Source organism: Rhea pennata, chromosome Z, assembly GCF_028389875.1.
Source record: "Rhea pennata isolate bPtePen1 chromosome Z, bPtePen1.pri, whole genome shotgun sequence".
In the NCBI taxonomy this organism is placed as follows: Eukaryota; Metazoa; Chordata; class Aves; order Rheiformes; family Rheidae; genus Rhea; species Rhea pennata.
Genome location: NC_084702.1, coordinates 5,756,958 through 5,770,937, shown reverse-complemented (window position 1 = coordinate 5,770,937; position 13,980 = coordinate 5,756,958). Strand labels below are relative to the sequence as shown.

General features: G+C 36.4%; 1 protein-coding gene across 1 annotated transcript in view; it reads left to right on the top strand.

The window, feature by feature from the left end:
- Nucleotides 1-9,290, top strand: part of ELAVL2 (ELAV like RNA binding protein 2) — a 47,087-nt gene extending 37,797 nt beyond the window's left edge. Inside the window, exons 3-6 of the mRNA XM_062599228.1 lie at nt 1,474-1,627; nt 4,078-4,303; nt 8,310-8,348; nt 8,844-9,290. Coding sequence (XP_062455212.1) covers nt 1,474-1,627; nt 4,078-4,303; nt 8,310-8,348; nt 8,844-9,174 — 750 coding nt within the window. The 3' untranslated portion in view covers nt 9,175-9,290. The remainder of the gene's footprint in view (nt 1-1,473; nt 1,628-4,077; nt 4,304-8,309; nt 8,349-8,843) is intronic.
- The last annotated feature ends 4,690 nt before the right edge of the window (nt 9,291-13,980 follow it).

Here is a 13,980-nt window from a genome sequence, read left to right as displayed (position 1 = left end):
AGGAGAAAAGGATGAGTTTATGTGCAGCTGCCTGTATTGGAGACCAGTGGACAAGAATTTTGAACACAAGTCTTCAGCTTTTTTTGTGATGCTCATGATAGAGCAAGGCACAGCAGCTCTGTGTTTTATGTGGGATAGTGTTTTGTGTTAAACAATCACAGATTTTGTAGGTCAGTCCCATTTAGCCGGCTTTAGAATGTATCTTACACAGCCTTTTATGAAGATTCTTTTTGAGGATCACAGCAGTGTTCAGGGTGCTGCTGACTTAATCACCTGGAGTGCTAGACTCTCTACTTAAGTTGCTGTTTTCATTTAGTTTCCACAGGAGTCTTAGAGTCTGTTAAGACGTGCAGAGCCAAGATGGGAAGAGGATTTGAAAATAGTTGCAAAGTTGTTAGTCAAAAGGTCTAGTTCCAGGGAGCTAAGTCCCAGTTGCCCAGAGGCAGCTGATCCTGCTTTGAAGGGCAGGGGAAAAATCAGCTGACTTCTCAAGGCTCCTTTTTTAACTATGCATCTTGCACAGTGAAAGCAGTAGATAAATTATTTTGGCCTATGCTGTTACACGTATGTGGATTTCAGGTTTGTAACTTTCCTGTAATAAAGATAATCCACTTATATAGGCTTCAGTGAGAGATACTGAATTATTCTCAATATGCTATTCTTACAGTACATATTTAAGGATTGAAGACTGTAATTTTGTCCTCACCTTTATGAAGGTAGTAAAATGTTTTTGGACACTGCTTTGTGAGGCAGCAGGTCAAAACTTTAGCCCAAAACAGCTGGGGAACTTTCACTGCCATTCAGCATTTGGTTGTAAGCCTCATTGTGGCAGAAATCAGCAAGCTTCCAAACAGCCCAAGTGCATGGTACAATCCTACTTCTATCCCTTATGCTTCTTTATCTTGTACTGACTCTTATAAATGATTGTATTTCATTTGGTACTGAGCTAAACATTTACAAACCGTGCAGTGAGCATTTGAAAAACACTTAAAAACCTGCAAGTGTTTTGGATTGCCTTTCTCTGTGTTCATGACCTTGATCCAAAGTGAAATCTTTATCCTCTGTATTTTTAACGATAACTAAAAGGAAAGCTGCCTCAGATCTCTTTAAATCATTCTTTTTTATTATTATTATTTTAAAATAAACTAACTGAAAAAGAACACTTTCTCTCCATCAAGTCTTGGTGGAGCATGTGTCTAGCTTTTTCTCCTTTATTGAAAATAGTGCTTAAATTATAATTCACATCTAAACAGATGTAGGCAACTTCTGCAGTTGCTGTATTCCTTTAGTGTTTTTCACAGAAGTCAACGCGAAAAACACATTCTTGGCTTTGCTGGATGTCTTCCCTGATTTTCCTTAGAAACATTTCTAAGGTATTGTTTAATTTCAGTCCTTTTAGAAATAGAGGCTTTTGGGGTTTTTCTTGTTGTGTATATATGGATTTTTTTTTAAAAAAACTTTCCTCTTCTGAAGGTTTCATATGCACGACCAAGCTCAGCTTCTATCAGAGATGCAAATTTGTACGTCAGCGGACTCCCAAAAACAATGACCCAAAAAGAACTGGAGCAGCTCTTTTCCCAATATGGACGCATTATTACTTCTCGTATCCTAGTTGACCAAGTCACTGGTAAGTAGGCAGTTTTGCATTCTCTCTCCCTCTTTTTTAAGACTAGTAATTTGAGAAACATTTCATCTTCTAATACAACAGTCTTGCCTATAGAATGTATGAAAGGTGTATGTGGGCCATAAAATGAATATTTCTGTTGGAGTTGTTCATAAATATGCATGGACAAAAATAGGTTGCAGTGCATACTGAGCCAGCTTGAGTCATTTCCACCCTGAAGGTGCAGGTTTGAAGCCTGTTTCATGGCTTGTAATAAATTTACAGCTGCTGTAATCTTCTTTTCCAAGCTTCTGTGCAAAAATAGTCCCTGTGCTCCTTATGAGATGCTATTAAGCATTTTTTTATAAAATTTTTATGTAGGAATGCACAGCTGGTTCTCTGAGGCTAGTATTACAAAAGACCCAGACTGGTAATTGCTGTTAAGACTGGTGTCAAGGTTTCCTCGTTAACTATGGGTACACTGAAGAATATGAACTTTGAGCTCCTCTGGAGCAGATAAATTCTGTGATTAGCAGTGCCTTGAAGAAGAAAACTCTAGTAGGTTATTGTGTTATGTGACAGTGAATGGGTGTCAGTGACCAGTGACATTTTGTGGTTAATGGCCAGAGTTGTACATTAATATATGTGTTTTTGCTGTGTATTTGTGATGGCTAAGTGGCTGATTTTGAATTTCAGGAGCTTTATAATTTGCTTCATTACCTGTTTCCAGCAGGCATCTTGCAAAAAAATAAAATTATCAAAACTGCTACCTCAGCAGAGAATTATGGAGTTCATGAAATTTGAAGGAATAGAGGCATAGAAACAAGAACACTTATTCCACTTAAAAAAAAAAAAAAAAAAAAAATGTGGGAGAGGGGAGACAGGGGAATATCTGTTACTCATATAATTGTTCTCTGAACATTTTGGATTTTTCTTGATGCCTGTTTCTAAAGTTGCATGTCATCATGGGTGACAGTATTCAGCAGCAGGAGATTGTAAAGCTTTCAGGTGCTCCTGTTCAAAAGGACAATGCATGCAAACAATTGACACTTGACTGACCTTGGAGATCTCATATACACTTTTCCAATTCCATGTTAATATGGAAGTCTCCATATGAACACATTTGTGAGATGTTAAAGTAGTGTGACTGTGTAGAGAGGCAGAGAAAGGACAGTTCAAAGCCAAATGGTGACTTGCAGGTCAGATTCCCAGTCTTTGTGCAATAAACAGTTGTTTATAGTGTGTTCTCATATATTCATGCATAGAAATGGTGGCATTTGACAAATGGGCGAAACAAGTAAATATAATCCAACTTGCAAATACATGTGCTGTAATTCTGAATACTCATAAATCTTTTCACAATACTTTTCTGGCATAAACTAGTTCAAGCTTTAGCTTTTTTTCAAATTATTGAGAACAGATAAGAAAGACTCAAAGTGGTAAGAATAATAATGTTGTGACACAAACTGACAGATGAAAAATGCAAAGTTGGGGCTGTGACATATGCCTCTTAAATCTTTCTCATGCCTGTTCATTGTTACTTTGATGGTTTAAATTGTCAGTTTATGAACAGAATACATTTCTTGCCGCTAATGTCTTTTTCAAGTGAGAACAAGGTTCTCGTCTCTGTATTCACGAACAAAATGCAAGAGACCCCTGAATAGATTAAAGAATGCTTCCTTGTACGCTTTGCTTTAATAGCTGTTGTAATAGCTTTAATATTAAATTGGTCCAAGCATGAACTGTCTGTTTTATTTAAGCTACAGTATGAGTTTTGATATTTGATATTACTAAGACCTTTCATAAAGGCTTGCTGCCATCCTTGTATGTTATCTTTTGACTTGTTTGTACCAAGAAAGCATCTACAACCGAAGTATCCAATCGTTTGCTGAAACTGAATGTCTGCCTTCCGGAAATAAAAACTCAGTGTTAAAATAGGGCACTAATTCTTGTTACTGTAATTTAGAACTTCCACTTTAGTGTTCATCTTTTCAGCATATCCTCTCCAGTGTGAGCTTGAAGGAATGCTATAGGAGACTGTAAGCCATATCTTGCAGCTAGGGAGCAGATGACTAAGCTATTTACATAATTTCTTTAAATATAGATACTGCAAAGTAGCATAAACTGAATAGATGCTATGGTGTGGCTTGTTCTGAAAGTGTACTCTTCCTTTTCTCCTTCATCTCCATTATCTCCTACCTCCAATCAGCTTTTCAGACGTTCCCTTTGGCTCCCTATATTTAAATTTTCTTGACTGTATTTTCGCTCACCATTCTAAACTTTCTTCTTATTATATGTAGCGTGTGGCTCTTGTATCAGTTTAAAAAAAGAAAAAAAGTTGGAACATCTGGAGTAGTAAAGTTTTACAGCAAGTGGTCAGTTCTCTGGAGGAAAAAAAAGAGTGAAATCATCTTAATGTTGAACACTGTGGTGCCTCTGAGCTAGTTACTCTTTACTTCCTTCACGCTGTACAGGAGTATCAAGGGGTGTAGGCTTTATCCGGTTTGACAAGCGCATTGAAGCAGAAGAAGCTATCAAGGGTTTGAATGGCCAGAAGCCTCCAGGTGCCACAGAGCCCATCACTGTAAAGTTTGCTAACAACCCAAGCCAAAAAACCAACCAGGCCATCCTTTCCCAGCTGTACCACTCTCCAAACAGAAGGTATCCAGGACCACTGGCTCAGCAGGCTCAGCGTTTTAGGTAAGTCATATTTGTGTATAACTGAACTGCTGGAAGCTTCTTGGTCCAAGGGGTCTGCCAGTTTGTTTTCCTACACTCCTTCCCCTCTCTGCCTGTCAGACTTGTGTAAGAAAGAAACCCTTGAAAATTTTGAACTTTCACAACTGTGCTCCAGGAATACAACTAGAAGCAGAAATGCATTGCAACTTAGAGCTTTTTCACTATGTGATAAAAGTACTTAATTAGTCAGTTAAGGTTAAACCACGGTGACTTTTTTTCCAGCCAGTCTCTAATAAAAGATCTTTCTGTTTTTAAGGTTATTTTTATTTTCCTAGGTTATTATCGATACAATGTACAAGTCTAGTCAAGTATCATTGACTAGACAACTCAATTTTGTTCTTAGCCATGTGGCACACCACGACAAGCTCTGATCTTTCCTCTTCGTCCTAACTTTCAGTTCTTTGTCTAGATAGTAATCAAAGTCCAGCCTGCCTCATTTTGTCTCATTTTATTCCACACTTCTGTAATGAAAATGCATTCAAAGATACTTTGCGTTTATCTTGTATGTTCCCATGGTGTTGAAATTACAGCCACAGTTCCCTGTGATATTTAGTGTGTTGAAAAGGGACAGATGGTGAGAGCAGAAGGAAACAAATATTGTATTAGCTACATTCATGTGAATCATAATAGACTTTTTCTTTCAGTGATTATTTTTTATACCTCCTCCCACCTCTGGGCTGTGTGATTAGGATGCGTTAAGCATTAATACAGTGAAGGTCTTACTTTTCAAGAAATAAAATTCAGCTGGCAGTTTAAAAGGTAATGAACTACACTTTGAAGGCTTTGAATTGGCAGCTCCTCAGTCTTAGGCTAAATGTTCAGAGTTCATGGACTGTACTTCTGGCAGAACTTCTGAACCTTCTTTTCTTCAGTTTCTCAGCCTTATGATGCCCTCAGTGCCTTACGAGTGTGGTGGTTGGCACTGGTGTAGGCTGTCTTCCTTAGGGGAAGAGATAACTGATCTTTGTTCATTACTGAGTAATGCCCTTACAGTTTCCAAGGGCATAAGCAGGGTACCTCATACCAAATGAAAGTAGATTTTCCCTTGTTTTATAGGTAAGCCTGTCTGCTCCAGTGCAGAGCACAGGGCAGAAGTCGCGCTTTTAGGATGACCTGGAATGCACTGTGCTGCAGTAAGACCGTGAGGGAGCTGTTGTACATACCTGAAAAATGAGATAAATACGGCCTATCTGTTACAGCATTCAACGTATTGTGGCAAGACTGGCTTTCTAATTCCTCAAGTTCTTCTAAGTACACATGTTCCCAGATCCTCAGCTGTGTTCAACATTACTGATAACAACTGGGGTAGCATCTATGTTTAAAGAAATGTCTCATTTTTTAAACCAATCTACTCTAGCTATGTCTGTTATAATCTATAAAAATTCTCCAACTTTTTTTCCTTTAGACAGGATCTGAAGTTCTTTGCAGTTACAGCATATCAATAGACTACATGTGTCCTACCAAACTGGGCATTGCTATATTTGATTTTGTGGTTGTCCTTAGAAAGGAGGAGTGTCTTTATGAATATGCGTTTAACTTCCACTAGAAAGTTTTGCTGAGATTTTAAGTATTAAATGATACCAGAAATGATCATGATTTGCCCTAATCCAGGGTAATAGTAACAAAAATCACCGAGTAGATGATAAGCATCTAGTGAATGAGAAGATGGGTAAAATTTTCCACTTCTGTGAATGTGGAAAAGGGGCAGGTTGAACCGACTGGCAAAGTAAAGTGACTGACGAATTAAACTGTCGCTGATGTTAAATGATGTCTTTTACATGTTTTTTAAAAAAATTGTAGCTACTGAAATTTGAAACTTCAACAGCTCAATTGATAGTGGTCTGAAAATGCACAACTGCATATTATTTATCCTTCAGTGATATTACAGAGAAGAACATGGAGTATTGCAGATATCCTATTCATGCCATATTTGTCAAAAATCTTGAACTGGACTTTCAAATGTGGTTGTATACAATTATGCCTCAGTTACTGTAGGGTGAGCAACTTAATATCTTTAAAAATTAAGTAAATTCCTCTGAAAATTTTGACTGTGTCTTTCTAAGATCTTATGTCATCCAAATATCTTATGTAAACTTTGTTACTATATGGAATCTTCAGTTTTGTGTCCTACTACAGACTTGTAAGTTTCTAGAATTCTTCAGTTCTTTTCAAAACTCTTCCGGAAGTATGTAAGCTGTGAATATTTCAGGATTTCTGAGATTCCAACTTTACCTTTTAGAGGACACTTCTAAATTGTTAACTTCATTACTGTAACCTACTACAGATGCAAGTTAAAAAAAAATTTCTCATATTATAAAACCATAATAAATACGAATCTCATGTTAGAAATGTGTAAATGATAGTGGGCCTGTACCAACACAGATTTCATTCCAAATTTTATTTGAAATACAGTTCCATGTTAAATTGAATTAAGCATGAATTTTAAAATGGTTCTGCGTAAGGAAAGAGTTTTTCTTGTGAACCACCTGGGGAGGAAGGAAGAAATGTGAACTAACTTGGTCTATTTCATAGAATCCTGGAGTAGCTGAGTTTGGAAGGCACATTTAGGAGATCATAGGCCCTTCTCCCCTTTTCTTGAAGCTCTGCTCAGACCAAGTCAGCTAAAGCAGGTTGCCCAGGATCATGTCCAGCCAGGTTTAGAATATCTCCAAGAATGGAGACTCTACAACTTCTCTGGGCAATGTGTTCTCAGTGCTCAGTTGCCCTCACAGTCTAAAAAACTTCTCCTTATGTTTAAATGGAATTTCTTGTATGTCAGTTTCTGGCCGTTGCTCTTGTCCTGTCACTGGGCACTGCTGGGAAGACTCTAGTGCAGTGTTTATTCTTCCCATCAGGTATTTACACACACTGGTAAGGTATCGTCTTTTCTCTATGCTGAACAGTCTCATGTTGAAGCACTCTCAACCTCTCATCATATGAGAGATACTTCAGCCCCTTAATCATTTTTGTGGCCTGTTGCTGAACTCCTTCCAGCAAGTCTGCCAGTCTTGTACTGAGGAGCCCTGTACTGGACCCAGCCTTACCAGGGCTGAGTGGAAGGAGAAACCTGCTGTTCCTGGAAATGGTCCTAGTGTAGTTAAAAGCAGAATAAATTAATTTTAGAGTAGAAGTGAACCTTTATTTTCTAAGCTCATATTTTGCAGAGTCCTGAAGAGAAAGTTTAAGCAGGAAAATTGCTCTATTTGCTTGTTCTTGGCATGCTTGAGCCTTTCTGGGTGGGGGAAAACTTTTCTCTGAGGAGTAAAGCTTATTGGAGGAACACTTAAGTCCTTATTCCTGAAGGCTCTTACCAGGATTGTTGAGCATTGAATGTTCTGGGTATCAGCTGGATAGCCTTAAAAGCTTTGGAGGTGGGATTGTGTACTACTACTTACCACTTTTGGGAATGGTGAGGGGAGAAATATATGGAGAAAGTTTATAATTGAATATCTCTATTAATATGCTAAAATACTTAATTTCAGAAATTCTAGAGTAGAAAAATGAGCAATAATTTACTCTTTTTTACAGTGTATGTTCTAAGATTTGCTAATGCCCTTAAATCCTGTGTCTGTGCAATTGTAGTTGTCAAAATTGTCAAAAAATGTCAGCATAGGATCAGATGGCCCATAAGATCTTCATCAGAAGTAAGTTTATAGTCTGGACAATTTCCCTGAGGTGGTCACTGACTGTATTTGTTAACACTGTTGTTTGACTTTCCTTGACTTACTGTGTGGGACACTTTCTGAACTGAATTATTGAGGGTTGTGGACAGACTGTACAAAAAAAGTGACACCTTACTACACTTAATAAATTTAGTTCAATAGTATGCAGATATTCTTTAAGTTGTGTTCAAGCTTTGCATCCATTTCTGTAGAATGCAAGGGGACTACCAATAATATACATCAAGTTCCTTAAGATTAGGGGTGGAAAAGTCTGAAGTCTAAACACTTTGCTAAATGTTTTATAGGTTGGACAATCTGCTGAATATGGCTTATGGAGTAAAGAGGTAATGAAGAATCATTAGTTTCATAATACTTTTAAACAGACTACTTATTAAAAGAAAATATTTTGAGTATTGTCATATTTTCAATAAGACTAGTGTTGGACTCTTGCACGTTGAGACTTGTAGCTGAAATTGTTCATTTCAGTGAATTGTGCATGAAAGAGACAATTTTTTTGTAGCAGTCCCATGGATTTCCTGCTTGCTTGTTTATCATCAATCCTCACTAGCGTAATAGCATGTTTTTCTTTTGTTTTTCTAAATGTTGATTATTTCTGCCAGACTGAATCCTGTTCCCCACTTCTGTATAGCATTGTATTTGTACAGTTGAAAAGATTTGCAGTATTACCTTGCTAATCTGGCTGGGATATCTAGCACACTATGAAAAGCTGTGTATTATTTGCTCCTTTTTTTTGTTTTCTAAATTTTTTGTCGGAATTCATTGTGAACAGCCCTTTTTATGCTTTCATTTGTTTTTGTTTTGTTTCCCCCCTTCTTTAGTAGGTTTCCTCCAATGACCATTGATGGAATGACCAGTTTAGCTGGAATTAATATCCCTGGACATGCAGGAACCGGATGGTGCATTTTTGTGTACAATTTGGCCCCTGATGCTGATGAGAGTATCCTCTGGCAAATGTTTGGACCCTTTGGAGCAGTAACCAATGTGAAGGTCATCCGTGACTTTAACACTAACAAGTGCAAAGGTTTTGGATTTGTGACTATGACAAACTATGATGAGGCAGCTATGGCAATAGCCAGCCTGAATGGATACCGCCTTGGGGACAGAGTGTTGCAGGTCTCCTTTAAAACAAACAAAACGCACAAAGCCTAACAAGTTATTCTCAGTGCATTAATATATGAAAATAATACAACAAAGGCAAATTAAGAGAAACTTTAAATGTCTTTGTTGTAAGTCAGTGTGGAAATGGGGATAAAATGACTACTTAGCATCCTAAGAATATGTGAGTTTTTTTTATTGCTAATATTTGAATTAAAACTTCTTAAATATCTTTTGTGTTTGAATATTGACAAGAGGTACAGGGTTTTTACCTGTCACAATGCATTCTATTGCCTTCTTTGAAGAAGGTGAACCTTTTAAAATGTTTCAGCTAAGGGAAGTTTTTGTTCTTTTTACATGACTGCCTTGAACCTATGAGTAAATATTGAGGCTTTGTGTTATACTTGAGTTGTTTTCTTATATTGTATAATTTTGTGATTAGCCTTGTTTAATTTACACTTTAATGCATTGCTGTTCTGTTGTTTGAGATGTATTTGAAGTTTACAATTTATTTATAAAGTTATAAACAGTATTTATTTTACAGTTATCATTTGGGTTAGGGACGGGGAACACATTATAAAAGCTTATTGTAAGAATACTGGAAAACTTTTCGTAAAGCAGTACCTTGCCAAAGAGATAAGAGCCTCTTTGATGTGGGTTTAAAAAAAAGCATCTATTTTTATATTAAAAAAAAAAAATTTGGAGAAACTTTTTACTGGTCCTGGAACAAATATTTTGACTTGAATACTTTGAGAAATCTCTTCATTTGACACCTAGTGAGCTTTTAAAACTTACCAGGAAATTTGCAGCTGTTGGGGGGGAATTTAGAAAGATTTATGATGTAGAAATACTTTTGAGACCTTTGTATTAAGAAGTAGAATCAATGGGATGCACTGTTGGTTTCATTTGTATAATCATCAGTGGGGTCTTTGGTCATCCTGGTTATTAAGTGATAGGTGGCTCACATTAATTTGTGGTTTTGAAACAAATAAAATTTAAAAAAGTATATAAAAGCAAGCAGGAAATTTAAAATACTGAGATGGAGGAAAAAAAAAAATCTGTTCTTCCTAAAGAATTCCCTTCAGATAGAGCTCATGGTGTTTAGTGATGTACTCGCTATTGTTTGAAGAATTGTTTTGTCTTAAGAAAAAACGTGTGTGGTTTGCGCAGTAGCAAATCAGCAGAAGGGGTCTGATTTGGACATATTTGGAGGTATTTTGAAAGTTATGTTCAAGGCTAACACCTGAGCTTCGTGTAATGTAAATAAGACTTTAAGTTATGAACCTTTCAGCTAATTTGTTTAGTTTATTTTTAATTTACATGACAAGTGATGTTCAAGTTTTGAATGTTTCTGTATGAGTTTTTTCCTTTTGTAAGTGGCATTAACATTGTTACTTGAGGTCTACTTAATCATTTTTGTTGTCCTGAGGACTTGAATTTACAGTGCATCATATCTGTTGCTATTTTTGTCTGTAGATAGTCTAGCTTCAGCTGTTTATGGTGATGCTACATTTTTGTTTATAAGTATGTTTGTGGTAAAAATGAGTATAATCATAGGTTTTGAACAAATTTCCTTACATTTTTCATAAAAAACCATAAGTACCTGTATGCTCTTGAAATTTAACTTCGTATGATGCTTAAATCACTATTTGGGGAAATAGTAAAAAGTCTTTACCATGTATTGAAGAAATTTAAGAGGAAAAAAAGACAAAATATTTTCTGATTAGCATCTAGCTTATAATAAAATTTTAAAAACAGCTGAGGGTTTTGATGCCTTCGCCAGGATGCACTACAACTATATAGTTACGTCCTGCTTTTTGTATAAACTGAGATGCTCATATGCTTCCCCTTTAGAAAAAGCAATGTGCTATGCATAACATAGTTGTACATTATCTTTGCAGTTGCTTTTGGTTCTTATTCTTTTAAATTGTAGTTATAAATTTTTCAGTATAGTACAGTAGATATACTGTGAAGCGCGTGCTAAAGTGAATAAGCGAGTTTTCATGCTGACCCACTCAATGCTATTTAAAAAAAATCAATTGGCTTCCTGATCACTTTCACATTCTTAGGTGCATTTAGATTGTTAAAGCTAATCCTTTGCACTAAAAATTGTATATACTATAGAAAACACAAACTTTCTGGTGTGGGGAAAACAGTAGCTACATGCTTCTTTCCTATACTGCTGTAGCAAACAAAGGCATTGATGAGAAGGCATGTAAATTGGGCTTCACTTTACAGTGTTTATCAGAGCACTTAGTAAAATGTAAGGCTGGTATTTATTTCAAGTTGTATAGTATGACTTAATTCACATCTGTTGGAATAGAAAATATATTCTGTTGAGTATTTAAGAGGCTGTACATGTTTTCTTTTGTGTTTGGATCCTTTGTACCTTTTCATGTTCAGTACATCAATAAACAAAGTTGAAGGGAAACAGTGTCACAGCAGGTCTTTTTAACATATTTTCCTCTGCCTTAATAGGGAAGCAGTCTGGGTGAAAGGTTTATGCCAAGCTCTTGAGTTAGTCGTTTTTTAATTTACCTTAGAATCTCAGTTACCAACAAATGAGTGTCACTTAATGTATGCTGCTTGATAGGTTAAATGCCTTGTAAAGCAGTGAGCAGCTAGAATTTCCTAACAGTTTTTTGACTTCATTGAATGCCTAGCAGAGTTCTCTACCTTTTGTGCTACAACTATTTGAGAAATGAAAACAGTTTGAGAAATGCCCCCATCAAAGGAAAATAATAGCCAGAAATTGGGCTATTTCATCCTTATCAAAACTGTTGAATTTTGATACCTTCTTTCAAGTTGGGGATCATAGTTCTGCCAGATTGTAGCAGTCTGAATTTTAAAATTCAGTGTATGCACTCAAAAAGAATGTGCCTAACTTTTTGAATTTTTTTCCTAACTAAACTTTGTTACACTTGTGCCTATCTACAAAACCAGTGTTATAATGAGTAATTCTTTGCACCAGCAGATGTGGAAATAATATAGTGTTAGCACATCTATACTGGGTCATCTGGGTCAGGTGGCTTGAAATGAAGCTGGGAGGTGGGGTCAGGTCTTTTGATGGGAGGAGGTACATAGGTGCACTGTGACAATGTGTAAGAAGAGCTTACTGTCCAGGGGAAGAGGGGTTTTAATCTGAAAGACTCGACTTTTTGTCCATACTGGAAGTACAAGTGTAACATATTAAGGATCATATTCTTCACCTTCCTTAAAGTATGCAGGAGGCAAAATACTTTTTCAATTTTCAGAGTAATTAGTAGTTCTAAAAAGTAGAATATTTACATTATTAGTAACTAGAATTGGAACAATGAAAAAAGTCCAGCCTAAATTACCAGATATCTTCAGGACAGCATGAGTAACTTCTGTGGGGCTCACGCCTAACTATGTGCTGTCAAATCTAATGTGTTACTGTCTCTTCTTGTAAGTGCTCTATGCTATGTTCTGGCTTTTTATCAAATTTCTGCTCTAAGACAAAAATGGGAACAAGAAAGATTTAGTAATTTTATTGCCTTTTGTAAGGCTACTATTTGACTACCTGTAGTTATGCTTCATTTTAATGCAACTCATTTGATTTCTTATTCTTGAGTACCCCATATGTGATTTAAAATTACATGATATTTTTAGTACCCCTATAATACTATAAGGAAGGTTGCTGGAAATGCTGCCAGAGTATGGCTTATAACAGTGCATACTTTGCAGTTCAGCTTGTCTTGTTTTTTTGCAATATGAAGCAACTCTTACACATTAAGCAAGTCTCATGTTGACAGTAGATTCCTGCTTAGTAGTGAGCATATATTTCTGTGGCTTCAAATGCAAGCATGTTCTTAGTGTCTACTTAAAGGCTTCGCTGAAAAAAACTGCTGCAGGTCACCTCGCTGCTTGTCTCTTGGGCTATTTTCTAAGAACTACTACAGGATTATTTGCCAACATCTATTTGGAGGAAAAAAAAAAAAAAAGGTCTATGATTTCTTCATGTCTACCTACCTGAGTATATTCAATGTGAAGTTTTAGAAAGGAAAGATACTCCCATGCAGCCTGTTTTGTTAGACCTTAGATGGAGATGTGCCAAAATGGAGCACAGTTTTCCCCTCTAATATTTGTGCCATCATACAAGATACGGCAAGAAAAGGGTTGTGGGTGACTGTTTATTCTATCCTTGATTAACACTGTCACTGCTTGATGATCCAAAGCCAGTTCAGTTACACCCTTTACTTCAAGCTGTCCGTCTTTCCTATTTGACGGTTTGCATTTTCTGTCTGAGAAGTGATGACTCTAGAGACCTTCTGACTGAATCAGTTTCTTTCTTAGAACTGAGTGACATGTTGCACATTCATTGCAAGCAGCTGCAGTATCTATTTTTATTGCCAAAAACTCAGATCTTTTGCAAATGTGAATTTTGATTATTTACTGTTTTTTGAAAATCAGTAGAATATTTAATCATCAAATTAATTTTTAAAGTAATCAGTGATTACTGTAAATACTAATTTTTTGTATTGGTAGCAAACTAAGTGAGTATGGACAGCCTCCAAACCTGTTTACCTTGTGCTAACACTCAACAGCCCGAAGTTAGAGATCAGAATATCTGGCATAATATGTAAACAAATATCTCTGTTTCCAGAAGTTTTAGCTAAACTGAGTAGAAATAACCACAGGAGGAAGGAGGACATGCAGTTCACATCAGTCTGGCAAACAAAGATCAGATAGAATATTGAAAACCAGCGTAGGTGCTCTGTACCATTCTTTTTCCCTAATTTGCCCATAATGCTTAACTGTGCATCAAAATTATACAAACAGTCTGAGTTCTTGCCTCTTCTTGAGCTTTCTTTTTCTTCCCTGATACTAGTGTATGAAGTT